The sequence below is a fragment of the Natator depressus genome, chromosome 1 (genome assembly GCF_965152275.1).
Source record: "Natator depressus isolate rNatDep1 chromosome 1, rNatDep2.hap1, whole genome shotgun sequence".
Lineage (NCBI taxonomy): Eukaryota > Metazoa > Chordata > Testudines > Cheloniidae > Natator > Natator depressus.
This window is the reverse complement of record NC_134234.1, coordinates 302,360,395-302,387,146: the sequence shown is the minus strand read 5'-3', so window position 1 is coordinate 302,387,146 and position 26,752 is coordinate 302,360,395. Positions and strand designations below refer to the sequence as shown.

The following is a 26,752-nucleotide window of genomic DNA, read 5'->3' as shown; positions in this document are numbered from 1 at the left end:
AAAAACGCTTTAGATCTTTAGGAGACCACCATTGGTACTGGGATTGGTACCATTCTCACACCAGAGATAGGGGTTTGTGGCCCGGTTCCTACAGGCAGTCGATGTCATATCCCTTTCCTCAGTGGTATTCGTGGAACCCTTGGGAGATCCCTTGATCTTCAGGGTCTTGATCCTTGGTTCACTCCAAGGTACAGTCACCAAACTTTCCTGCTCTCTTGCCGCCTGACCCAAGTAATCTAGAGACCATATGGAGGTTCTCTTTCTGAGCCGGTTCAGTCTGAGCCTTTATTGCAGGAGCAAGTAGAATCATAGCAGATCCCATTGGCCTTGATTTCCTTTTCCTCTTCATCGGACAATTCTTCTATATCAGATTCCTCTTCTCCTGTGCCTGTGGATTTTAAATAGTGTCAAGATCTCTATGGTGAATGGCTACAGCTTTGGGCAGGCAGAGTATGTTTGGGAGAATACCCATAAATCGGTAGATGTACTCCAGTCTTCAGCTCCAGGGAGGGCAGTTCTCCCTATAAATGAAGGACTTTTGGAATCTGCAAAGCCTTTGTGGCATACCCCAGCTTCCTTACTACCCATAGGGAAGCCCAGTGATTTAAATTGGTGCGGAAAGACATAGTGTCTTAAAATTGGATTTAATGGGAAGACAAATTTATTCAACCTGATCTTTATAAATGTGCATTGCCAATCAGCAGGTTCTATTGTCAAAATATGATTTTGTGAATTGTGAATATGACAGAATTTTCAGATAAGCTGCCAGAATCCTCCAGGAGAGATTCAAGCTTTCATTGCAGAGGGCTGGTTAGTGGCCAGGATGTCATTACAATCAGCACTGGATATAGCAGACATCTCCTCTAGGATTGTGACCTCACCTGTAACAATGAGAAGAGCTTTGCAGTTACAGATTTCTGGCACAGTCCCTGAGGTCCAACAAAGTATAGAGGACTTATCATTTGATGGTCAATTTTTGTTTTCAGAGAAAACTGATGAGACATTAAATTTGTTTAAAGACTCTTGAACTACTTTACATTCACCGGAAGTTTATACTCCAGTGATAAGGAGATGTCACTATTGGGGTCAACAACAACAGCAGCAACAATACTGACTCTATTCCAAGCACTATTTTCAGCAGTTGGCTTATCCAGCTAGACCACAAGACTTGTCCAGGAAGAGACATTAATCTCAAAGGAAAAGGCCTAGTTCCAACCAGCCAGCCCATCCGCCATCTGCTTTGGACAAACGGTCAATTTAACTCTTCTAACAAGGATAGTATCCCAATGAGCTGGGTGCACACACAGTTAAGTGGAATACATGTCGGCACCCTCGTCTTGAAGAACAACTGTTGCAGTACAGGTAAGTAACTGTTTTTGTTTTTATTTTGTTTTTTTTACTGTTGTCATATCATTCTTTTAGCTCTTTCCTTAGTCTTTTCCAGTCAGAACTGGAAACAATATTCTCGTAATGGTCTTACTAATATTGTATCCAGAGTTAATACCATCTTCCTACTCCAACTTGATATTCCTCTTCTTTTATAGCCAAGGATCAAATTAGCTTTCTTAGCTACCACATCACATTGGGAGCTCAGTTTCAGCTGGGTATCCTCCATGACCCCATGTGCCTCACAGAGTCACTGCATTCCAGAATATACTCCTTCATGCTGTAAATTTGACCTACCTTCTTCGTTCCTAGATGCATGACATTGCTTTTGGTGGTATTCAAATGCATGCGGTTTAAATGAACCCAGTTTACTAATCGATCCTATTTGCAGTGTAGAAATGACATGTCAGTATAATTGAGAAGAATACAGCCAGGGATTGGGATGGTTGGGTCAGACGTGCCTGGGGTCTGGTACTGTACTGATCTCTGCATTGGCCTTATTGGATGCCCCCAGCATCCAGATCCACAGTTTCGCTATGCTGTATGAACAGATCGCCAGGGAGGGAACCTTCTCCTGCTGGTATTGAGACCAGTGACAGTCAGTACCAATCAGCCTATGGACTCTCAAGTTTGGGACTTGTCTCAACCTGCTCCAGAACTGCATCCAACCCTAGTACAACAGAACCAGTCTTAGGAGCCCTCCCCTTTACACATCCTCTTCATCACCTGATAAGGAAGGCTCTGGTACCGGAGGCACGCTCCCCTGGTGCTAGATGATTTTATGGTGTACCAAGAGTTCTTCTGGAGAATGGCATTCAGGTGGAGCTAGTGGAGGAGAGTACCCACAAACAGACTGATATGCTACATCCCACGATGGCAGGAAAGGTAGCCCTGCCTATAAATGATGCTATGATGCAGTTTACTAAAACATTGTGGCAAACCCCTTCCTCCATCCCATCTGTGGCCAAACAAATGGAACGTAAATACTGGGTTCTGTCCCAGGGGTTTGAGCAGTTTTATTTACATCCTATGCCAACCTCACTAGTAGTGGCCGCAGCAAGTGAGGGGAGTTGTCAAGCCTGGGCTAAGGCTACCCCTAAGGAAAGAGATGTGAAGGTCTTTGACCATTTTGGTAAAAGTATTTGTTCTACAGCAAGTTCACTGCTCCATATTGCCAATCACCAGGCATTGGTGTGTCGGTAGAACTTTTCTAACTGGGAGGCAATCTCTCAATTTGCAAACAAACTGCCGGAAGGTTCTGGAGAGCAGTTTTGGTCCCTTGTTGCAGAAGGTTGCCTGGTCTCTTGATGCAGGCCTCCTTTTACACAGTGGATTCTACAGCTAAGGCTATGGCGATAGCAGCGACTATGCACCTTTCCTCCTTAAAGTCTTTAGGGATTCGTGTGGAGGTGCAACAGACAATTGAGGACCTTCCCTTTGAGGAATGTGCTTTGTTCTCTTCCAAAACAGACAAGGCTTTCCATATACTAATGGACTTAAGAGCAGTTTTAAAATCCTTTGGTCTCTACATGCTAGCTATGAAGAGGACAAAATATCGTCCTCAATACCAGCCTTGACAGCAGCATTACCTATTCCATCAGGCTGACCAATGTAAGAGGAAGAGATGGTCTCAGAGGAGGAGACCTATGCCTTCTACTTCCTTGGTCTCTTCTTCTAGATATCTCCAGATCTTAAAACAGTCAGTCTGACTTCTAGGTCAAGGACAGCATGCTATCCATCCAGGATCTCCCTTCCCCCCATTTCTGGGACATGTTGTCTTATTTCCTACTTGTGTGGCAGTCCATCACTTCAGACAAGTGGCTGCTAAGCTGGAGTTGGGATATACCCTGCATTTTCTTTCTATCTTTCTATCTAAACTGCATCGTGTCCCCCCACTACACAGTTCAGAGACCCCTCTCATAAGGTGCCCTCTCTTCATTGGGGCCGTGATATTTATACCCGATATTTTCTAATATCCAAAGCTGGGGGGGTCTGAGACCCATTGTACACTTTTGGCATCCCAACAAATACACGAAGATAAAGGTCTGCATAATGTCCCTGGCTACAGCTATCTCTTCCCTAGATCCAGGAGATTGGTGTGCTGCCCTCAGTTTACAGGATTTCTGCTTCCATGTGGTGGTCCATCCTTGCCACAGGAAGTTTCTGAGGTTCATCATAGGAGACAATCAATGTCAATTTGCTATTCTGCCCTTTGGTCCGTCATCAGCATCCAGAGTATTCACACAAGTGCATGGCAGTGGTTGCAGGCTATCTCCTCCAGAGAGATGTCCACATTTGTCCTTACCTGAACAATTGGTTGTTTCAGGCTCTCTCCAGACAATAGGTCGAAGTTGCTGTTCATTGAATTCTTTCTGTTGGGTCCTGAAATTAAACACAGTTGATGTTATTGCCTCTAAAAAGGGTCCTTCCAGATTTCAGACTATACAGGACCTCTGTACATCCCTCAAGGATCACTGGTGGACCACTATGAGGAATTGCTTAAGACTCATGGGCCACATGGGTGCATGTTCTCATGTGACCCTTCAGGTCATGCTGTACCTCAGAGCATTACAGGCATGGCTCAAGTCTGCCTATTGCCCTCATATCTACCACCTGGACAAGTTAGTGTGCATCCCTGATGAGTATTCTCATCTCTGAGCTAGTTTATGAGTCAAGACCATCTCTGTCAGGATGTTCCCTTTACTCCACCTCTCCCTTTTATGACTTTGGTGAGGGATGCTTCATTATGGGGTGACGAGTTCATCTGGACGATCGTCAGGCTCAAGGGTTTTGATACTCTTAGTACCTTTCTGAGACCTGAGGAAGAGCTCTGTGAGGCTCAAAAGCTTCTCTCTCACCAACTGAAGTTGGTCCAGTAAAAGATATTACCTCACCCACCTTCTCTCTGTAGCTTTCTTAGTGCCATCACCACTGCCCACAGAGTGGGAAACCTGAATGCACTGCTTGAATAATAAGAATATACCAGTAGGGATATACTACCGACCACCTGACCAGGATGGTGACAGTGACTGTGAAATGCTCAGGGAGATTAGAGAGGCTATAAAAATAAAAAACTCAATAACAATGAGGGATTTCAACTATCCATTATATTTCAACTATTCCCTATATTGATGGGGTACATGTCACCTCGGGACAGATTGCAGAGATAAATTTCAGAGTAACAGCCGTGTTAGTCTGTATTCGCAAAAAGAAAAGGAGTACTTGTGGCACCTTAGAGACTAACCAATTTATTTGAGCATAAGCTTTCGTGATGCATCCGATGAAGTGAGCTGTAGCTCACGTAAGCTTATGCTCAAATAAATTGGTTAGTCTCTAATGTGCCACAAGTACTCCTTTTCTTCTTGTTGCAGAGATAAAGTTTCTTGACACCGTAAATGAGTGCTTCTTGGAGCAGTTAATCCTGGAACCCACAAGAGGAGAGGCAATTTTTGATTTAGTCCTAAGTGGAGCACAGGATCTGGTCCAAGTGGTGAATATAGCTGGACTACTTCATAACAATGACCATAATGTAATTAAATTTAACATCCCTGTGGCGAGGAAAACACCATAGCAGCGCACCACGGTAGCATTTAATTTCAGAAAGGGGGACTACACAAAAATGAGGAATTTAGTTAAACAGAAATTAAAAGGTAGAGTGCCAAAAATTAAATCCCTGCAAGCTGCATGGAAACTTTTTAAAGACACCATAATAGAGGTTCATCTTAAATGTATACCCACAAATTAAAAAAAATAGTAAGAGAACCAAAAAAAGTGCCACTGCAGCTAAACAACAAAGTAAGAGAAGCAGTGAGAGGCAAAAAGGCATCCTTTAAAACGTGGAAGTTAAATCCTACTAAAGAAAATAGAAAGGAGCATAAACTCTGGCAAGTGAAGTGTAAAAATATCATTAGGAAGGCCAAAAAAGATGGACAGCTGCAGCGGCACAGGAGCCAGCAAACAGAGCTGTAAACAGGGGAGTTTGAGTGGGAGTTTGCAAGGGGGGTTTGGGAAGAAGACTAAGAGAGCCAGGCAGAGGAACAGACAGGCTAGTGAAGGGAGTGTGTGGTGTTCTGGCAGTGTTGTGGTGCTCACTGGGGGTTTGTTTTGCTGTGGGTGGTGGTGTTTTGGTTTGGTTTATGTTTCCCTGACTAACAGGACTAACTAAGTGAGAAGGCTATGACAGATACAGAGGCAGCAGTGGTAGTGACCCAGGCAGTGGAAGACACGATGAAGACGACTGGATGTAGAAGCTGTGGCATGTACATAATCCTGGAGGGGGTACCTGAAAAGAGTTTTGTCTGCATGAAGTGCCGCCTGATAGAGCTGATGGAAGAAAAGTTCTGAGGATTGGAGATGCAGGTGGAAACTCTGGTTGAGTTTAGAAGGGGGTTCGAGCGGATGATGGAGCAAAGACATGAGGAGGCTGAAGGGAAAAGCTCACGCTTGCAGATGGAAGCAGGACCAAAGACCTCTGAGGGGAGACTGCTGGGTGAGGAAAGTGGACAGTGGAAGCATGTGACTAAGAGAACCAAGCAGAGGAAAAGACTGGCTAGTGAAGGAAAGATAGAGGACTTCAGGTACCGGTTTGCGGAGTTGGAAAATGAAGAAGGGGCACAGCAGGTGGTCACTGAAGGTGAGAGGGCAAGGAAGAAGAGAAGAGCAGCTAGTCCTATAGGAAGAGGACAAGAGTCAATGGAGATAACACTGGATGTGGGATGGGTTGCAGAGGATTGCAAGGGACAATAGGACTGCAGAGGATTGCAAGGGATGAGAGGATTTGCAGCCAGAGGAAACGGGATGGACAGGAGAATCGCACCATCACCAGGAAAAGGCAGGTCTACATGATTGGGGACTCCTTACTGAGAAGAATAGACAGGCCTGTAACCAGAGCTGATCGAGAGAACAGAAGGATGTGCTGTCTGCCAGGTGCTAAGATACAGGCTGTGGACCTGAGGCTGAAGAGGATCCTAACGGGAGCGGGAAAGAATCCACTGATTGTCCTTCATGTGGGAACAAATGATACAGCTAGATTCTAGCTGGAATGTTTCAAAGGAGACTATGCCAGGCTGAGGAATACGCTTAAGGAAATCGAGGCTCAGGTGATCTTCAGTGTGATTCTGCCTGTTCCTAGAGAAGGGCAACAAAGGTGTGACAAGATTATGATGATCAAAAGATGGCTCAGGCAGTGGTGCTATAAGGAGGGCTTTGGGATGTATGGCCACTGGGAAGCATTCATGGACAGAGGACTGTTCTCTTGGGATGGACTTCACCTGAGTAGGAAGGGAAATAGACTTCTAGGATGGAGGCTGGCACAACTGATTAAGAGAGCTTTAAACTAGGAATTTGGGGAAGATGGTTGGGAGATGTCCAGGTAATCTGCATGCCAGGTTCTAACATTGAGAGGGAAGAAAACGAAGTAAGAAAGGTTACAGCTGTGGCTAGGAGAATGGACATAAGGAAGAAGAGTAGTGTAGATACCGGTCTAATAGGTGATACTGGTGGTAGAATGTCTGTGCCTAATCGGGTAACGAACGTGAACAAAGCCAAACAGCAGAAATTAAGATGTTTGAACGCTAATGCGAGGAGCCTAGGTAACAAAATGGAGGGACTAGAGCTACTGGTGCAGGAAGTGAAACCAGATATTATAGGGATAACAGAAACATGGTGGAATAGTAGTCATGACTGGAGTACAGGTATTGAAGGTTATGTGCTGTTTAGGAAAGACAGAAATGAAGGCAAAGGTGGTGGAGTATCATTGTACATCAATGATGAGGTAGACTGTAAAGAAATAAGAAGTGATGGAATGGATAAGACAGTCTGTCTTGGCAAAAATCACACTGGGGAAGAAAGCTACTAGATCCTCCCATGAGATAGTGCTTGGGGGTGTGTTATAGACTGCCGGGATCTGATTTGGGTATGGATAGAGCCCTCTTTAACGTTTTTAATGAAGTAAATACTAATGGGAATTGTGTGATCATGGGAGACTTTAACTTCCCAGATATAGACTGGAGGACAAGTGCTAGTAATAATAATAGGGCTCAGATTTTCCTGGATGCAATAGTTGATGGATTCCTTCACCAAGTAGTTGCTGAAACAACAAGGGGGGATGCCATTTTAGATTTGGTTTTGGTGAGTAGTGAGGACCTCACAGAAGAAATGGTTGTAGGGAGCAACCTTGGTTCGAGCGATCATGAGCTAATTCAGTTCAAAATAAATGGAAGGATAAACAAAAATAGATCTGTGACTAGGGTTTTTGATTTCAAAAGGGCTAACTTTCAAAAATTAAGGAAATTATTTTGGGAAGTGGATTGGACTGAAGAACTTGTGGATCTAAAGGTGAAGGAGGCCTAGAATTACTTCAAGTCAAAGTTGCAGAAACTATCAGAAGCCTGCATCCCAACAAAGGGGGAAAAATTCATAGGCAGGAGTTGTAGACCAAACTGGATGAGCAAGCATCTCAGAGAGGTGATTAAGAAAAAGCAGAAAGCCTACAAGGAGTGGAAGATGGGAGGAATCAGCAAGGAAAGCTACCTTATTGAGGTCAGAACATGTAAGGATAAAGTGAGAAAGGCCAAAAGCCATGTAGAGTTGGACCTTGCGAAGGGAATTAAAACCAATAGTAAAAGGTTCTATAGCCATATAAATAAGAAGAAAACAAAGAAAGAAGAAGTGGGACTGCTAAACACTGAGGATGGAGTGAAGGTTAAGGATAATCTAGGTATGGCCCAATATCTAAACAAATACTTTGCTTCAGTCTTTAATGAGGAGCTTAGGGATAATGGTAGGATGACAAATGGGAATGAGGATATGGAGGTAGATACTACCGCATCAGAGGTAGAAGCCAAACTCAAACAGCTTAATGGGACTAAATCGGGTGGCCCAGATAATCTTCATCCAAGAATATTAAAGGAACTGGCACACGAAATTGCAAGCCCATTAGCAAGAATTTTTAATGAATCTGTAAACTCAGGGGTTGTACTGTATGACTGGAGAATTGCTAACATAGTTCCTATTTTTAAGAAAGGAAAAAAAACTGATCCAGGTAACTACAGGCCTGTTAGTTTGACATCTGTAGTATGCAAAAAATTGGAAAAAATTTGAAGGAGAAAGGAGTTAAGGACATTGAGGTCAATGGCAATTGGGACAAAATACAACGTGGTTTTACAAAAGGTAGATCGTGCCAAAACAACCTGATCTCCTTCTTTGAGAAAGTAACAGATTTTTTAAACAAAGAAAACACAGTGTATCTAATTTACCTCGATTTCAGTAAGGCATTTGATACGGTTCCACATGGGGAATTATTAGCTAAATTGGAAAAGATGGGGATCAATATGAAAATTGAAAGGTGGAAAGGAACTGGTTAAAGGGGAGACTACAACGGTTCATACTGAAAGGTGAGTTATCAGGCTGGAAGGAGGTTACGAGTGGAGTTCCTCAGGGATCGGTTTTGGGACCAATCTTATTTAATCTTTTTATTCCTGACCTTGGCACAAAAAGTGGAAATGTGCTAATAAAGTTTGCGGATGACACAAAGCTGGGAGGTATTGCCAATTTAGAGAAGGACTGGGATATCATACAGGAACATCTGGATTACTTTGTAAACTGGAGTAATAGTAGGATGACCAGATGAAACGGACAAAATATCGGGACACATGGGGGAAAAAATAGCCAGAGTGGAGTTGCCGAAGCAAAATAAAAAAAAAAAGCAGCCAGACCGGCCAAAGCCACAATGTCGGAACAAATGGCATCCCAAACGTGCATCAGTCGGGACGTGGGACAAAGAACAAAAATCGGGAGAGTCCCGATTTTATCGGAACATCTGGTCACCCTAATTAATAGTAATAGGATGCAATTTAATAGTGAAAAGTGCAAGATCATGTATTTAGGGATTAATAACAAGAATTTTTGTTATAAACTGGGGATGCATCACTTGGAAGTAACAGAGGAAGAGAAGGAACTCGGAGTATTGGTTGATCAGAGGATGACTATGAGCTGCCAATGTGATATGGCCGTGAAAAAAGCTACTGCGGTCTTGGGATGCATCAGGCAAGGTATTTCCAGTAGAGATAAGGAGGTGTTAGTACCGTTATACAAGGCACTGGTGAGACCTCATCTGGAATATTGTGTGCAGTTCTGGTCTCCCATGTTTAAGAAAGATGAATTCAAACTGGAACAGGTACACAGAAGGGCTACTAGGATGATCCGAGGAATGAAAAACCTGTCTTTGAAAGGCGACTCAAAGAGCTTGGCTTGTTTAGCCTAACCAAAAGCAGGCTGAGAGGAGATATGCTTGCTCTCTATAAATATATCAGAGGGATAAATACCACGGAGGGAGAAGAATTATTTAAGCTCAGTACCAATGTGGACACAAGAACAAATGGATATAAACTGTCCATCAGGAAGTTTAGACTTGAAATTAGATGAAGGTTTGTAACCATCAGAGGAGTGAAGTTCTGGAACAGCCTTCCAAGGGGAGCAGTGGGGGCAAAAGACCTATCTGACTTCAAGACTAAGCTTGATAAGTTTATGGAAGGGATGATATGACGGGATAAAATAATTGCCAAAATTAGGCTATCTTCAACTATTCGTGGTAGATATGCCTAATGGCCTGCGATGGGATGTTAGATGGGGTGGGAACTGAGTTACTACAGAGAATTCTTTCCTGGGTGTCTGGCTGGTGAGTCTTGCCCACATGCTCAGGGTTTAGCTGATCGCCATATTTGGGGTTGGGAAGGAATTTTCCTCCAGGGCAGATTGGCAGAGGCCCTGAGGGTTTTTCGCCTTCCTCTGCAGTGTGGGGCACAAGTCACTTGCTAGAGGAGTCTCTGCACCTTGAAGTCTTTAAACCATGATTTGAGGACTTCAGCAGCTCAGACATAGGTTAGGGGTTTGTTACAGGAGTGGGTGGGTGAGATTCTGTGGGTGGGTGAGATTCTGTGGCCTGCGTTGTGCAGGAGGTCAGACTAGACGATCATAATGGTCCCTTCTGACATTAAAGTCTATGATTCTATGAAAAGAATTTGAAGAACAGCTAGCCAAAAACGCAAAAAGTAATAGAAAAATAAATTTTAAGTGCATCAGAAGCAGGAAACCTGCTAAACAACCAGTGGGGCCACTGGATGATCAAGATGGTAAAGGAGCACTCAAGGACGATAAGGTCATTGCAGAGAAACTAAATGAATTCATTGCATTGGTCTTCACAGCTGAGGATGTGAGGGAAATTCCCAAACCTGAGCCGTTCATCTGAGTGATGAATTTGAGGAACTGTCCGAGATTGAGCTGTCATTAGAGGAGGTTTTGGAACAAACTGATAAATTAAACAGCAATAAGTCACCAGGACCAGATGGTATTCACCCAAGAGTTCTGAAGGAACTCAAATGTGAATTTGCAGAACTATTAACTGTAGTCTGTAACCTATCCTTTAAATCAGCTTTTGTACCAAATGACTGAGGGATAGCTAATGTGACACCAATTTTTGAAAAGGGCTCCAGAGGTGATGCCAACAATTACAGGCCAGTAAGCCTGACTTCACTACCGGGCAAAACTGGTTGAAACTATAGTAAAGGGCAGAATTGTCAGACACACAGATTAACACAATTTGTTGGGGGAAGAGTCAACATGGTTTTTATAAAGGGAAATCATACTTCACCAATCTTCTAGAATTCTTTGAGGGGGTCAACAAGCGTGTGGACAAGGGGGATCCAGTGGATATAGTGTACTTAGATTTTCAAAAAGCCTTTGATAAGATCCTTCATCAAAGGCTCTTAAGCAATGTACGCTGTCATGGGATAAGAGGGAAGGTCCTCTCATGGATTGGTTACTGGTTAAAAGATAGGAAACAAAGGGTAGGAATCAATGGTCAGTTTTCAGAATGGAGAGACGTAAATAGTGGTGTCCCCCAGGGGTCTTTACCGAGACTAGTATTATTTCAACATATTCATAAACAATCTGGAAAAAGGGGTGAACGGGGAGGTGGCAAAGTTTGCAGACGATGCAGAACTACTCAAGATAGTTAAGTCCAAAGCAGACTGTGAAGAGCTTCAAAGGGATCTCACAAAAATGGGTAATTGGACAGCAAAATGACAGATGAAATTCAATGTCGCTAAACGCAAAGTAGTGCAGATTGGAAAACATAGTCCCAACAATACATATAAAATGAGGGGTCTAAATTCACAGTTACCACTCAAGAGAGAGATCTTGGAGTCATTGTGGATAGTTCTCTGAAAACATCCACTCAATGTGCAGCAGCAGTCAAAAAAGCTAATGGAATGTTGGGAATAATTAAAAATGTATAGATAATAAGTCAGTAAATACCATAATGCCTCTGTATAAATCCATGGTACACCCATATCTTGAATATTGCGTGCAGAGGTGGTCGCCCCATCTCAAAAAAGATATATTGGAATTGGAAAAGGTTCAGAAAAGGGCAACAAAAATAATTAGGGGTATGGAACAGCTTCCGTATGAGGAGAGATTAATAAGATTGGGACTTTTTAGGTCGGAAAAGAGACAACTAAGGATGGATATGATAGAAGTCTATTAAATAATGACTAGTGTGGAGAAAATAAATAAGGAAGTGTTTTTTACTCCTCATAATGCAAGAACTAGCGGTCACCAAATGAAATTAATAGGCAGCAGGTTTAAAACAAACAAAAGGAAGTATTTCTTTACACAATGCACAGTCAACCTGTGGAACTCTTTGCCAGAGGATGTTGTGAAGCCCAAGGCTATAGCAGGGTTCAAAAAAGAACTAGATAAATTCGTGGAGGATAGGTCCATCAATGGCTATTAGCCAGGATGGACAGGGATGGTGTCCCTAGCCTCTGTTTGCCAGAAGCTGGGAATGGGTGATAGGGGTGGATCACATGATGATTACCTGTTCTGTTCATTCCTTCTGGGGCACCTGGCATTGGCCACTGTTGGAAGACAGGATACTGGGCTAGATGGACCTCTGTTCTGAACCAATATGGTCGTTCTTATGTTGTTACGGTTTCTGATCTGCCATGCACCATTTTCCATAAGCATAAGAGTGCTGCAGCTGGTGATCCATTTAGAGACTGTCTAAATGGATCACCAGCTGCAGCACTCTTATGCTTCCAAAGGGATAGCGCTCCCTGGCAGGCTGACTGCACACTCAACCAGAGCACATCCCTATTGTGGACATGTGCAGGGCAACTATGTCGTCTTTAGTTCATACATTCACCAGACATTATGCACTGATTGCTGCATCAAGGGAGGATGCAAATGTAGGTCCTACAGTCCCTTTTTCTAATGAGAATCCAAGCCCCACGGTCGGGGATAAGAGCTTGGGGGTCACCTACAGTGTAATGGACATATTCAAGCACTTGAAGAAGAAATGGTTACTCAGCGTCTCATAACTGTTGTTCTTTGAGATGTGTTGCATATGTCCACTATACCTCCTGGCCTCTTCCCCCAGTGCATCGGAGACTACACTTAGTTTCTGGTGTGAAGGAACTGAAGGAGAGGCGAAGCAGCTCCTCCCTTTTTTCCCTTGGTTTGGAGCATGAGGATCTCAAGTGTGGGCAAGGCCGTTAGGGGTACTGCTAGTGTAGTGTTTTTCAAACCAGGGGTTACGACCCAAAAGGGGGTCGCAAGGCTATTCTAGGGGCGGTCACTGTATTGCCATCCTTAATTCCGGGTTCGTTTTAGAGCTGGCAGCCCAAGAGTGGTGGCTGCTGGTCAGGTGCCTGCCTCTGAGGGCAGCGCCGCCGTCAGCAGCAGTCCACAGAAGTAAGGATGGCATGGTGTGTGTGTGTGTGTGGAGGGGTCATTGCAGCCTGAAATATTTTCAAAGGGGGGCCCATCAAAAAAAGTTAAAGAACCCTGGCACTGGGGAAAACACTCTAGCACTGGTGCATGGGACAGGCAGGCACCTACAGTTGCAATGGACATATGCAACACATCTCAATGAACTACAGTTATGAGAAGGTAACTTATTTTTTCCAATGAAAACTTTTTCATTTTTTTTATCAGCTTTACTTGGTAACATTTAAGATGATTAAAGCTGGTTCTTAGACACTAAGACAGTGCTCGGGTTGCAAACACTGCAGAAGAATGTTTAAAAAAAATTCCACTGTAATGTTTTAATGAATGATGGAAGCATTTCTGATAGTTTTAGGTTTTTATAAAAGGCTGATAGTATGCAGTCTAAATGTTGGACCAAGTTTGTAACCTCACTACATCCCTTTAATCCATTCCAGCATCCCTCTTGTTGATCCAGCCTGTCACCTTTAACTGGTCTCCTCCCTTGCCAGACATATTCAGGCTGTGTCCAATTCCTGCAGCTCGTTTCTCCATAACATTTTGAAGATTCATCCTTTCATTGCTGTAGAGACAGCCAAAACTTTCATCCAGGCTGTCATCATCCTCCCATCTTGATTACTGTAACTACATCCTCTCTGGCCTCCCAAACACCATGTCCCTTGAATCCATTAACACAGTTGCTAAGATTGTAATTCTTGTCTATCACTTAGAGCATATTAGGCATCTCTTTGAATCCTTCCAATAACTCCTTCTGTTTCACTGCATCAAGTTTAGCTTCTTGTCTTCACCTTGTAAGACTCTTCACACAACTTTGCCCCTCAGGGTAAGATTAAAGCAATTCAGAGTGCTAGTCAACCACAGCATGGGGCTCCTGTGGCCCAGCCTTCTCACTTTCATTGGTGGTTGTTGGAGAGGCTCCCTACCATTCCAGAGAGACAGTGGCATGGGCATCCCCTTCTCCCAGGAAGACAAGCAGTATCTCCCCTCATTGGGAGTAGCTGAAAGATGGGAGTGGCAGCAGGTGGCCCACATCACTCTTCTCCTCTGACCACAGTGAAGGTGATGATGATGGGTTTCCTTGCAGCTTTTTTGCTTTTGTTACAGCCTCATTGAGATGAATGGGGCAGTTCACACATTTCTTTACAACCATTATAGCTAGAATCTTCATTTTTTAGTTGAAAGCTGAGATTCTGATGTAATCACATGGCTCCATGAGTGGAGACCCTGGTTATACAGGCCTGACTTTATCTGAATACCCCTCCCTACTTGTATTTTCTTGCATTTTATTCTGTCACTTCCAACTTTACCTGCTCAATCAAAGATTCCAGCCTCCTCTGCCTACCTGTCAGCTGCACTGTCATGCATCTCCATGTGTTCTTTCATGTGTCTCTGACTCATGGAACATGTTCCCTGAACTAATCCATAAAACCCTCTCGTCAAGACTCAGCTGTACTGCAGTGCCCTTATGAAATAAGCCAATGAATGACAGCTGGGTAGAGGGACATTTTGGAATATGTCTTTTTATAATTACAAGGGGGAAAAAGTGTATACTGTATACAAATTATACACACAAACATACACACACAATTGTGTCCTCTTCCATTCTCTTTATGTTGCTTGTCTTTGGTCAGAGATTGTGTGTTTGAATAAAATGTTTGAATAAATGTTGAATAAAAAAGTATGTTATCAGGAGACAAGAGTGTGTATGGCTTTTGTGACAAATCTTTAGTCATCTGAAAAGCAATCTTTCACAGCTGTTATATTTCATGAGTAGGAGACATCTCTACAGTTCTGTTTGACGCTTTAGATGCTGTTTTCTAATGAAAATATTGTAAAACTTCACAAGTTTGTGTTTTCAGTATTTGCTGCTTTGTCGAACTACAAGTATAACTGCTGTGAGAGGAACAGAGGGATTGCCAAATATTTAAAGAGATAGCACTCTGATGTCAGTGATCAGGAAAAAAAACGTTCCTTTGTTACTCACACTTGAAGACTTTTATTCAAATAGCTGTCAACTACAAAGTTTTTGTCAGCTCTTGTAAAATACAGTTTTCCAATCTCGCCAGTTTTCAACAGAACTTTAATATATCTACAATAATTTAGGATTGATGTGATTAGTTTAACTAAATTAGTCTATGCTAATATATACATCAATACATTTAAATATGGTTTTTAAATGTGCATGTAAGTTCACATGGCATTTAAAAAGTCAAATACAGGAATCTTTTATTGTGTTGTCACCTGATGTTTCCACTCATAGGTGTGCAGAATTATTAATTATGTATCAGGCTGATGTTAACCATGCTGCTGAAAGAGGACAGACACCTTTGTACCTAGCCTGTGGAAATGGAAATAATGAATGTATCAAACTTTTGCTGGAAGCTGGAGCACATCGAAGTGTAAAAACCAGTGTAAGTTAAAAGAATTTCTAAAATCACAGTGTGAACTGAACAGCTGCAAAAATCAGAATTCCTTGCACTGTCATTTTTAACTCTTTAATGATGTAATACTCAGTGTGTTTTGGAATTAGTAAAAAGCTTTGATTTAATATTGCTGTGTCTCATTGTAAAATGTTTTCTATTTGTTTAGGTTGCATAGTTTCCCTAAAAACTTATAAATCACTTCGCTTTCCTCTCGATTTTATCAGCCTCAGTTTCAAAATGCAACATCTTGTATACCATGTTCCTGTGTGGGACAGCAGAGGTAGAATCGATCTGCTTCACTGTCAACTCTCATGGTATGCAGTGTTGTTGTTGCCTTACTGTTCCTGGTAGCAGTCATGAATGAGGTGGGGGTATGTGGTAGCCCATGATACCTCTATAGCTCTGGAGCAACTTGTCTAATTACAGATCAATGTTATCCTTGAAGAAAACGTTCTTCACAAATATTGTGAAAGAAATTCTTAGACATTTGTCACAAAGGGAGAGTCAGCAGGACAAAACAAAAAGTATCTGTGCTCTGTGGATGGGAAGAGAGTAGTTGAGAGTCTTCAAATTTGAAGGTTAGGCATTCCCTTATTCACGTACTTCAGGGCTATTGCTTAAAAACTTGACATGTACACACAATATTGAGACTTTTTATCACTTAATGTTGTGAGATTTAGACTCTCCAGAAATATTGTATGAAAGATATTTTGTATGTGTTGTAGCCTTCATGTTAATTAGGGGCTGATTTTTTTGTGGAAAGTAACCTGAATTCATTTTGAAATTAGAGGAAAAGAGGATATAGAAAACATTATTGAAAAGTTCTTGTCTGGTTAAGAAGTTGACTTTTTATACCAAGTGGTTACAGAAATTGCTATTTACTAATTGCTTCTTTGTTGTAATATTAAGCCACACCCTATGTAAGGTGGTGCTACCGAAGTGCATCACCATGAGAAGAAGACCTAGGGTGGTACAATGCATAAAATTTTCAAAAGCACTTAAGTCCCATTGAAATTCAGTCAATGGGACTTAAATGCTTTTGTTACTGAGACACTTACACATTTTTTCCAAGTGGCTCCAGAGTGCTCCCCACTGCCACAGAAGTCTTGCCACTGCACTACCTTTGGAGAAGGCACAGCGTACTTTTCCCCCACATGGGAACAGACTCCCTATCTGGTGTCAGGAGGCCAGGTCCATGAATCCATCCTTTCCTACCAACTTTGAGGAAGATATCCTAGTCAGAGGAAGAATCGTGAATCGGGGCTAGTCTATGCTGGCAACATGCCTTGTGTGGTTGTGGCACAGCACTGGGAGAGAGCTCTCCCAGAGCTCTAAAAAAACCACCTCAATGAGGGGCGTGGCTCCCATCACTGAGGCACTGTTTACACTGGTGCTTTACGGCGCTTAAACTTGCTGTGCTCAGGGGGTGTTTTTTCACACCCCTGAGACAGAAAGTTGCAGCATTCTTAATTGCCAGTGTAGACAAACAGTGGGCTTGTCTACATTACCCACTGGATCGACGGGCAGTGATCAATCCGGGGGGGGGGGGGGATTAATCTAGACGCGATAAATCAACTGCCGAGGGCTCTCCCATCGACTCCGGTACTCCACCAGAGCGAGAGGCACAGGCGGAGTCGAGGGGGGAGTGTCAGCTGTCGACTTATCGCAGTGAAGACCCCGCAGTAAGTAGATCTAAGTATGTTGACTTCAGCTACATTATTCACGTAGCTGAAGTTGCGTTACTTAGATTGATTTCCCTCCTCCTCCCCCCCGCCCCCTCCGCCCAGTGTAGACCAGGCCTCAGACTTTGCTGTTAAAAGTGTGTAAGCACTGCCATTGTGCTCTGCTCTGCTGGGTAATACGGGGGAATGCTCCTTGTGCCTTTTTGCCCACTCTCATTGTGGAGTGCTGGCTGCAGATGACCAATAAATGACTTTAAAATTTAGTTTTTGAGGTCAAGATCTGTGAATACCTTAAACAGTTTCATTTTTTTTTCAATTGGACAAACAATCTACTGCAAGACATTTCTCTCACTAGGGCATGCATTTTCTAAGTGGATCTCTTTGAAAGTAAAATCCAAACCATCAAGCATCCCTGAAATTAAAAAAAATCTTTCCTCAAAGTAGAAAATGCAGTAGCAAAATGATGAAGGGTGGAACCAATATTAGAGTGTTGAGTTGTATGAATGTGAGTGTTGATTTTTCCAAACTAAGGAGATTGGAAAACTCAGACCATAGATATATGCTGACATAGGCACAGGAAGTAGAGCTGCGGGGGGGGATTTTGTACCCGGCATCCTGGCCGCCCTGCCACCCTGGGTCCTGGCTGCCAGCCCCCTATGGGCTGGAGGTTCCACTGCTGGTCCAGGGTCTTCCTTGGCTGCCGTCCCTGGGGGCTCTGCTGCCAGCCCCAGGGTCCCGGCCTCCAGGCCACCTGCGAGGTCCCGGCCGCTGGGGCCCCAGATGCTCCGCTGCCAGCCCCAGGATCTTGCTGGGCCCAGGCTCCTGGCTGCCAGCCCCACACCCAGGGGCTCCACTGCCAGCACGAGGGTCCCAGCTGCCGGCTCGCATGCAGGTTCCCAGCTGCTGACCCAGGGTCCTGCTGGGACCCCAGGGGCTCCGCTGCTGGCCCCAGGGTCCTGGCCACTTACTCCGCATGCAGGTACCTGGCTGCTAGCTACATGCCTGGGGGGTCCTGGCCGCTGGTCCTGCATGCAGTGTCCCAGTGGCCGGCCCCATGCCTGGGGGCTCTGCTGCCTGCCGTAGAGTCTGACTGGGGCAAGAGGGGTGCAGCTCAGTATCCCCACTCCGAAAACTCTTCCAGCGCCACTGTATGCTGATAATCTTTTTGTCACTTACAATGGAAAGAAGCTTATTTGGTCAGCTCAAATGTAGTGATAATTTAGAAGAAAATAAGGAGGAGAGACAAGTTCAGACTGTGGCCTTTTAAATTAAGGACATCAAAGGAGAATTAAGGATTGAAAATTCTTCCAAGAGCAGCTGCATTGGCTTTGGTGTGCTAATGCAGAGAGAAGCTAACATTGTGCATAGCTAAAGAGGAGAAAAGTGCTATATAAAATTGTACACAATAATATATAAAAAAATCTGACAAAGGTCCAGTTACAATATTACATTAGCTCACAATGTGCAACCCAAAACATCCCTGGGAGAGGGTTGCTTTGATTCAGTTTGACCTGCACTGGGCATGTTTTCTGTGGACCCTCACGACCTGCGGTGACTCAATAAATGTCTTTTTCCAAGCAGGGATTATGGGACTGTAACCCACCTTTTTCCTTTCACACCAGGCATCTCACACACATACATAGAGCACAACAGATGGGCTGTCTCATACAAAACTGTGACATTTGATTATAGCCAGCCATTGTTGGATGCTTAAAAGCTTTACAGACAGCATGTTTGATAGAAAGCAATTAGTAATATAAATTCTGTAACTAACCACTTTTCTCCATGTGTGGTGGGGTTGTGCTGTTCATTTTTATCTCTTTAGGATGGCTGGACACCAATTCATGCAGCTGTGGATTCTGGTAATGTTGACAGCCTCATGCTCCTTATGTACTATGGACAAACAGACAATGGAAACTTTATGAATGATGCACAGCCTAATTCAGACTTCTTTGACTTGGACTGCAGAGAAGACAGCTATCCGAGTAAAGCAAGGCCTGTTGTTTCTGCAGATCTCATCAACCATGCTGACAAAGAGGGTTGGACTGCTGCCCATATAGCAGCATCAAAAGGCTTTAAGGTCTGTCTGTATGTTGTTATAACTATTGTAGCGATTAAATGACTCTTCCATTAATTATGTATCTATTTAATATAGACACATCAAGTTAATGACCTCCTTAATTGTAAACGTAACTGTTCATAGTTAAATGAAAATTATCTTAATTTTGAAAATACAGTCTCTACAGAGATATTTTTTATTTTTTTAGTATCTGTGCTTTATGCAGGCTTTTCAATACGAAATGAGTAAGTTAGCTGGAAAATTTTATGTTATGATTCCAGGGGGAAATCCATTCTGACCTACTCCACCCTGGCAATTGATGTCAGCAGGGCAGTTTCTTGACACCAGGCATTAATGCAACATTTGGCATCAGAAGCTTTATGCTACTAACTCTGAATGGTTAACTGATTTATTTTTTATTTTTAATGAGAAGTAGGGTTTGTATCAATTCAAAGCTGAGACTGTTGCTGGAAGAGAGAATGGAACAGAGATGTCATTGAGGGGCATAGGGAAGGATAGTTTTGAGAGACAGGGCCCAAGATTTTAACAATTAACTAGTAATTTTGAGTGCCTAATCTGAGACATTATAAAAGAGGCTTGATTCTCAGAAAAGGCTGAGAACCCACACTGTGAAAATGAGGCCTCTTTAGGTATCTTGGATTGGGCACCCAAAAATGGATGCACTTAAAATTTCTCAACACTTTGAAAAACCTTGGCCAGATCTGTTTATCATCTGAGTCTGGCTAGGAGGTTGTGACCTTTTGTTCATATGAGGACCTTGCCACTATTCGCCATTCTTTGTTACCTCAAGATTAAACTACTGCAATGCACTCTACATGAGGCTACCCCTTAAAACCATTTGGAGACAGATGCTGGTGTGGAATGCAGTGGCTTTCTTATTGAATGGGGCATCTTGCTAGAAGCAAATAAATGACACTTGTGCTTCAGGATCTGCACTAGCTGCCAGTTGATCTGCAGGTGGAGCTTAGGTTAGTTATGACCTATAAAGCCCTAAATGGCCTGGGACAAGATAGCTTGAGGGATGACCTTTCTCCCTGTGCCATACTGTCACAGCTGCAGTCAGCAGGGTCACTTGAGCTACACTTCCCTCCTTATAATAGCTTCAAAAATTTGGGCTGGTGTGCCTAAATGTTCCTATTCTGTTGTTTCAAACTAAGATTTCTTTGCATGATTGATATTCTTTCAGAAATTCAAATTTACTTGCGGAAGGAGGGACTTGTAAGGTGAATTTGCAACTATCATTGTGGGTTATTGTGTATCACTCACATACCAAGCATGGATGGGAATTTGTACCCTGCTAATGTTTCTGTATTGCTAAGTAAACACTGGTTCAGTGGGTTGCTCTTGTCATCTGAATACCCTAGTAGGTTAGTCATTACTAAACCTTCAGCTTGCCTTTTAATATAAGCCAAAACTGAAACCAAGATTTTCAAAACTGGGTGCTTAAAGTTAGGCTCTTAAGTAAGTGACCAAATTTTCAGACGTGTTGACTTCACTGGGAGCTATAGGGTTCCCAGTGCTTGGAAAATACTGACTTTAGGTACTCTGTTTTAAAAACCTTGGCCTGAGAATTTCAAGTCCAAGGCAAAACATTTGACACCTGTACTTCAATTCTGTGAGAAACACCTTTTGGAGCCTCATGTTTAGCAATTCTGTTAGTTGCCTTTCTTTCGATATTTGGAAAAGCATGCGTACGTATTGAATCAGGAGTCTAATGGCTAATTGTAGGACTGCCTGCTTCAGGCAGCAAACAATTTTTGAGTATTTAGCCCAAGTTAATTTAGTTAAACTGCAAATAATACAGCTCTTATCTTTCCAGAACTGCCTAGAAATCTTGTGTAGCCATGGTGGACTAGAGGCTGAAAGGAAAGATAAGTGCGATCGAACGCTGCATGATGTTGCCACTGATGACTGCAAACATCTCCTGGAGAACTTGAGTGAGTTACAGTTTGCCAACAGTACTGCACTAAAATATTTAGCAGCCAGGGTCTTGTGGGACACAGAAGAAACATTTAATACAATGTTTGTTTACCCTTAATCTCACCCTGCTCACATTTTCCCACCACCAGGCCAGTTTATTTTTTAAAGAGTGCAGACGTATTACTCAAAATTCTGCTACAATAAATGACAAAAAACATCTTGTTGGAAGGTATTGGGTAACCTCTTATTCTGATTTTTAGTAGTACCTTAAAATGTGCCAACTTTAAAAAATCAAATAAATTGCTCAATTCTGGAAACAAACCTAATCCTTTGGAATTGGTAAATTAATATTTAGTAGTTATTTTTCATCAGAACTTTTACCTTTTCTTCCTTTCATTGTTCTTATCCTCTTCTTTTCAGACTCTTGGGGAAAAATCCGCATCAGGTTTAAATGAAAGCATCTATTTGTCATTGGATTTGGAGTAGAACTGGGTGATTTTTATCCAGACTAATAGTTTATTCACCAAAAAGTCCAAGTTTTTTTTGCCCTGAAACTACGAGTGAATTTGATACAAATTTGCCAAATGGTATTGGCTCAAAACCATTTTTCCATAATTTAGATGCCATTCAAAAATGGGAGGAGGAGGTGGTGCTGGTGCCCTGCTTACAAGTTTTTGCCCAGTGGTTAGGGCTCTTAACCAGAATGTGGGAGACCCAGGTTCTAGTGTGGATCTCTTTCATTCTCTCCTGTTGTAACTGTTCCACTATGTATAAATAGAGTCACTGAAGCAGGGACTCGAACTTGGGTCTCCCATGTTGCAGGAAAATGCCTTAATTACGAGGCTAGAAAGTCATTCTCACTCTCTTTTCCCGGCCCAGTAGCTAGTCATCGTCATTATGGATGACTGTGAATTGTCACTGGCTGAGAGTGCCCAAAGCACTGGGCTAAATGTTACAGGTGGCAGTGGCAGCACTATCCCTACCAGACATTTTGTGAATCTAGCCTTTTAAAAATCCCCGAAACAAAATGTTGCAGATTAAATTATATGGTTTCTTCTACCTGAAATGGATTTTTTTTCAAATCTCTGACATTTTTTGCCATATTTATATCAGTTTGACCTCAATCAGATTTTTTCCCCGATAACCTACAGTGAACCAAAAAATTAGATTATTGCCCAGCTCTGTGTTGGACCTATATTGGTTAATATCATCTGATGACCTCGCCATTGAACTATAAGAACAAAACCAAAACAGCATTGAAAGTCTTGTTACAGCAAAATTGCTCCCCAAACCAGACAGCATCTCTCCTGTAGCTGCACTTCCTCAGTATTTCAGGGTCATTTGCTGAAATGTATTATTTTTCCATTGAAGGTGTGGGAGAGTGAGGCTTGCAATCCTAGAGTGACCTTTAATGATGCATACAGCAGGGATGGCCAAACTTACTGGCCTTCTGAGCCGCATATGACAATCTTCAGAAATTCGAGAGATGGGGTTCGGGCTTTCAGCTCTGTGGCAAGATGGTGGGACTAGGGGGTTTCTGCCCTGCAAGGTCCTGGGTGCAGGGTCTCAGGGCTTCAACCCTGCAGGGCACACTTGCTGAGGCACGGGGTTTCAGCCCTGCTCCCGCTGAAGCCACACGCCCCAGCAGGCACCTCCTGCAGGACTGAAGCCCCAAGATCCCTCTCCCTATTGGGCAGAAACTCCTAGCCCCACCATGCCACCACAGGGCAGAAGCCCTGAGCGCCTCCAAACAATCTGGTAGGCAGAGAAGCGGGGGAGGGAAGGGCATAAGGGGCTCTGAGAGCTGTAGTTTAACTGTAAAAGAGTCACATGTGGCTCACAACTCACTGTTTGGCCATCTCAGGCATACAGTATAAACAGATATTAATCTACTTAATCTATTGCTAGTATGGAATTTTGTCCCGGTTCTCAAAGTACAGCAAGATCCAAAAATTATTCCTCTAATGTGTTATGCTGTGTATGTAACACCCCCCCACACACACACACACACTTTGTTCGTTTATTATTTTTTAACTTTTTTCTCTGGTGACACTCTTAAAATGTTTACACACTTAAAAATAGACAACCCAGTGGAATGTCTTTATTTTGCTATGAGAGAAAATGTCCACAAAGAGAAGTCCATTTCAAAATTTTTGCTTTCCAGACTCCCATTAAAAATGTTTTGATTGGATATTTTCCCCTGTAACTGTAACAAAATAATTATTAGCTTTTTTCTATAATGACAGTAAAATTGCATTGACATACATATGCATAACCACAAATGAAAGCTCTTCCCTGTTAGAAAATGAAACGTTAGGAAACCACTAGCCATATGACTAAATCTGTAAGAATTTGGATCTGGAAAGAGGAAATAAAAGATTATTTAAGCTTGTCTTATAGACCAATAGTGTATTATTGATACTTATAAAATGAAGGTAGTGATGCTGAGTGCTTTGTATAATAATCTGTAATTTAATACTGGTTTTATGACGGTTTTGCATTGTGATATGGACCATGCTCTTTCTCCATATTCCCTAATGAATAATAGGTGTTATAATACTTGTCTGTCTCCAGAGGGCTATTGAGATACAGTGCTCTAAAGATGTAAAAGTGCTTCATATTATTAATCTTATTTACAATAGCTCTTTTATTGTGTGTTTTGTGTGATTTTAACTATCTTAGGGTCTCTAATTTTTTTTTAATAGATGCTCTTAGAGTACCTTTAAGGATTTCAGTCAGTGAAATAGAACTAGCCTACTGTGGTACAGAGGATTGTGACACAGAAAACACAATATGTTCTTTAAATATCCGCAAACAGACATCATGGGATGATTTTTCAAAAGCAGTGAGTCAGGCGGTGACAAACCATTTCCAAGCAATCACCTCTGATGGATGGAGGAGTCTAGAAGACCTGACATGTAATAATGCTGCAGAATCCAGCCTTGGCCTCAGTGCAAGCAGTATATTATCCATCAAAATAGGTATGAATAATCACTGTTACTTGAAAGAAAGCAAAACCTTTTTCCTGTTTGTGGGGTGCATGATGTGTTGTTTAATTCCTTAGTTAAGTATATTTAAGATTACTTGTGGCAGCTTCTGGGCTAGATCAGGCCATCATGATTGCATTCATTACACAAAACACTCCTTTGGATAAAGATAACGCTTTAAGTATTACTTACTCCATAAAATAAAATTGTATGAAAATATTTGATGTGGTTTCTTGATATGCTGCTTTAAACCTTAGAGACTAAGGAAATTCCCTTTTGGGAAAGGAGGAGCCCATCCTAAAACAAAATGAAGCCAGATTGCTGGCATGTAAAATTAAAAACGTCACAGGGGAGTTTTTAAACTATGTGCTGAGGAAAAGCTGACAGGTGTGGAGGACACACAGTTCTGACAGACACATCCATTAGGGGAGGATTTGTTAAAGGGGATACTCTATATCCTAGTAAAGAGGAGAAGATAGATGATAGATTACAGGTAGGAACTAAAGAGAAACAGTGAAATGAAAGAGTCCCATTCAATTACAGCACATGGCAGACAACTAAATATTGACAAATTTTATGAGTGCTTGTATGCAAATGCAAGAAATCTAAATACTAAGATTGGTGAACGTGAGTTCCTGGTATTAAATGAGAATATTGACATAATAGGTATCACAGAAACTTGTTGGAATGATGATGATCAATGGAGCACGGTAATTCCAGAGTACAAAATATATGGGAATGACAGAAGGTCTCACTAATGGTGGAATGGCATTATATGTGAAAGAAAGCATAGAGTCAAATAGCGTAAAAATCTAAATTAAACTTTACCATAAAATGTCTATGGATTCCATGCTTGAATAGTAAGATATAGCAGTAGGAATATACCACCAGCCACCTGCTCAGGATGATCAGTGACTGTGAAATGATCCAGGAGATTAGAGAGGCTTCAAAAACAGAAAACCAAATAATTATCGGGGATTTCAACTGTCCCCATACTGACTGGGAACATGTCACCTCAGGATGGGATGCAGAGATAAGATTTCTAGACACCATTAATGACAGCTCCTTGGAACAGCTAGTCCTGGAACCCACAAGGGGAGAGGCAATTCTTGATTTAGTCCTAAGTGGCACACAGGATCTGGTGCAAGAGGTGAAGATAGCTGAACCGATTGGTAATAGCAACCATAATGTAATTAAATTTAAAATCCTTGTAAGGGGAAAATACCAAAGAAACCTACCATAGTAACATTTAACTTCAAAAAGGGGAACTATGTAAAAATAAGAAGGGTCATTAAATGGAAATTAAAAGGAACAGTCACAAGAGTGAAATACCTGCAAGCTGTATGGCACCTGTTTAGAAAACACCGTAATAAAGGCTCAAACGATATGTATACCCCAAATGTATTTAAAAAAAAAAACAGTAAGAGGACCAGAAAAATGCCAGCATGGTTAAACAACAGAGTAAAAGAAGTAGTTAGAGACAAGACATCACTTAAAAATTGCAAGTCAGATCCTACTGAGGAAGATAGAAAAGAGCATAAACTCTGCCAGGTCATATGTGAAAGTATAACGAGGCAGGTAAAAAAAAAAAAAAAAATGATGAGCAATTAGTAAAAGACACAAAAACTAGAAGCAAAATTTTTTTTAAGTACATCAGAACCAGGAAGCTTGCCAAACAGTCAGTGCATCCACTGGATGATCGAGGTACTAAAAGAAGCATTCAGGGAAGATAAGGGCATTGCAGAGAAGCTAAATGAATTCTTTGCATTGGTCTTCACTTCAGAGTACATGAGGGAGTTTCCCATATCTGAGCCATTCATTTTAGGTGACAAATCAGAGTAGCTGATGGAGATGTTGATAAGAGGAAGTTTTGGAACACATCGATAAATTAAACAGTAATAAGTCACCAGAACCAGATGGTGTTCATCCAAGATTTCTGAAGGAACTCAAATATGAAATTGCAAAACTGTGATATGTAACCTGTTGCTTAAATCAGCCTCTGTACCAGATGACTGTCAGACAGCTAATGTAACACCAATTTTAAAAAAAAAATTAGAGGCAATCCTAGCAATTACAGGCCAGTAAACCTGACTTCAGAACCAGGCAAATTGGTTGAAACTATAATTATCAGACATACAGATGAACACAATTTGTTGAGGAAGAGTCAACTTGGGGAAGTTTAGCTTTTCTAAAGGGAAATCATGCCTCACCAATTGATTTAAATTCTTTGAGTGGGTCAATAAACATGGACAAGGATGATCCAGTGGATATATAGTGTACTTGCACTTTCAGAAAGTCTTTGACAAGGTTCCTCACCAAAGGCTCTTAAGCAAAGTAACAAGGAGTCTGGTGGCACCTTAAAGACTAACAGATTTATTTGAGCATAAGCTTTCGAGGGGAAAAAACTCACTTCTTCAGATGCATGGAGTGAAAGTTACAGATGCAGACATAAATATATTGACACATGAAGAGAAGGGAGTTACCTCACAA

At 42.1% G+C, this 26,752-nt stretch overlaps 1 protein-coding gene across 1 annotated transcript in view; it reads left to right on the top strand.

Annotated features, from left to right (window-relative positions):
* Positions 1-26,752, top strand: part of CTTNBP2 (cortactin binding protein 2) — a 184,566-nt gene that overhangs the window by 100,256 nt on the left and 57,558 nt on the right. The window contains 4 exon segments of the mRNA XM_074942298.1: positions 15,431-15,581; positions 19,101-19,355; positions 21,175-21,292; positions 23,981-24,256. Coding sequence (XP_074798399.1) covers positions 15,431-15,581; positions 19,101-19,355; positions 21,175-21,292; positions 23,981-24,256 — 800 coding nt within the window.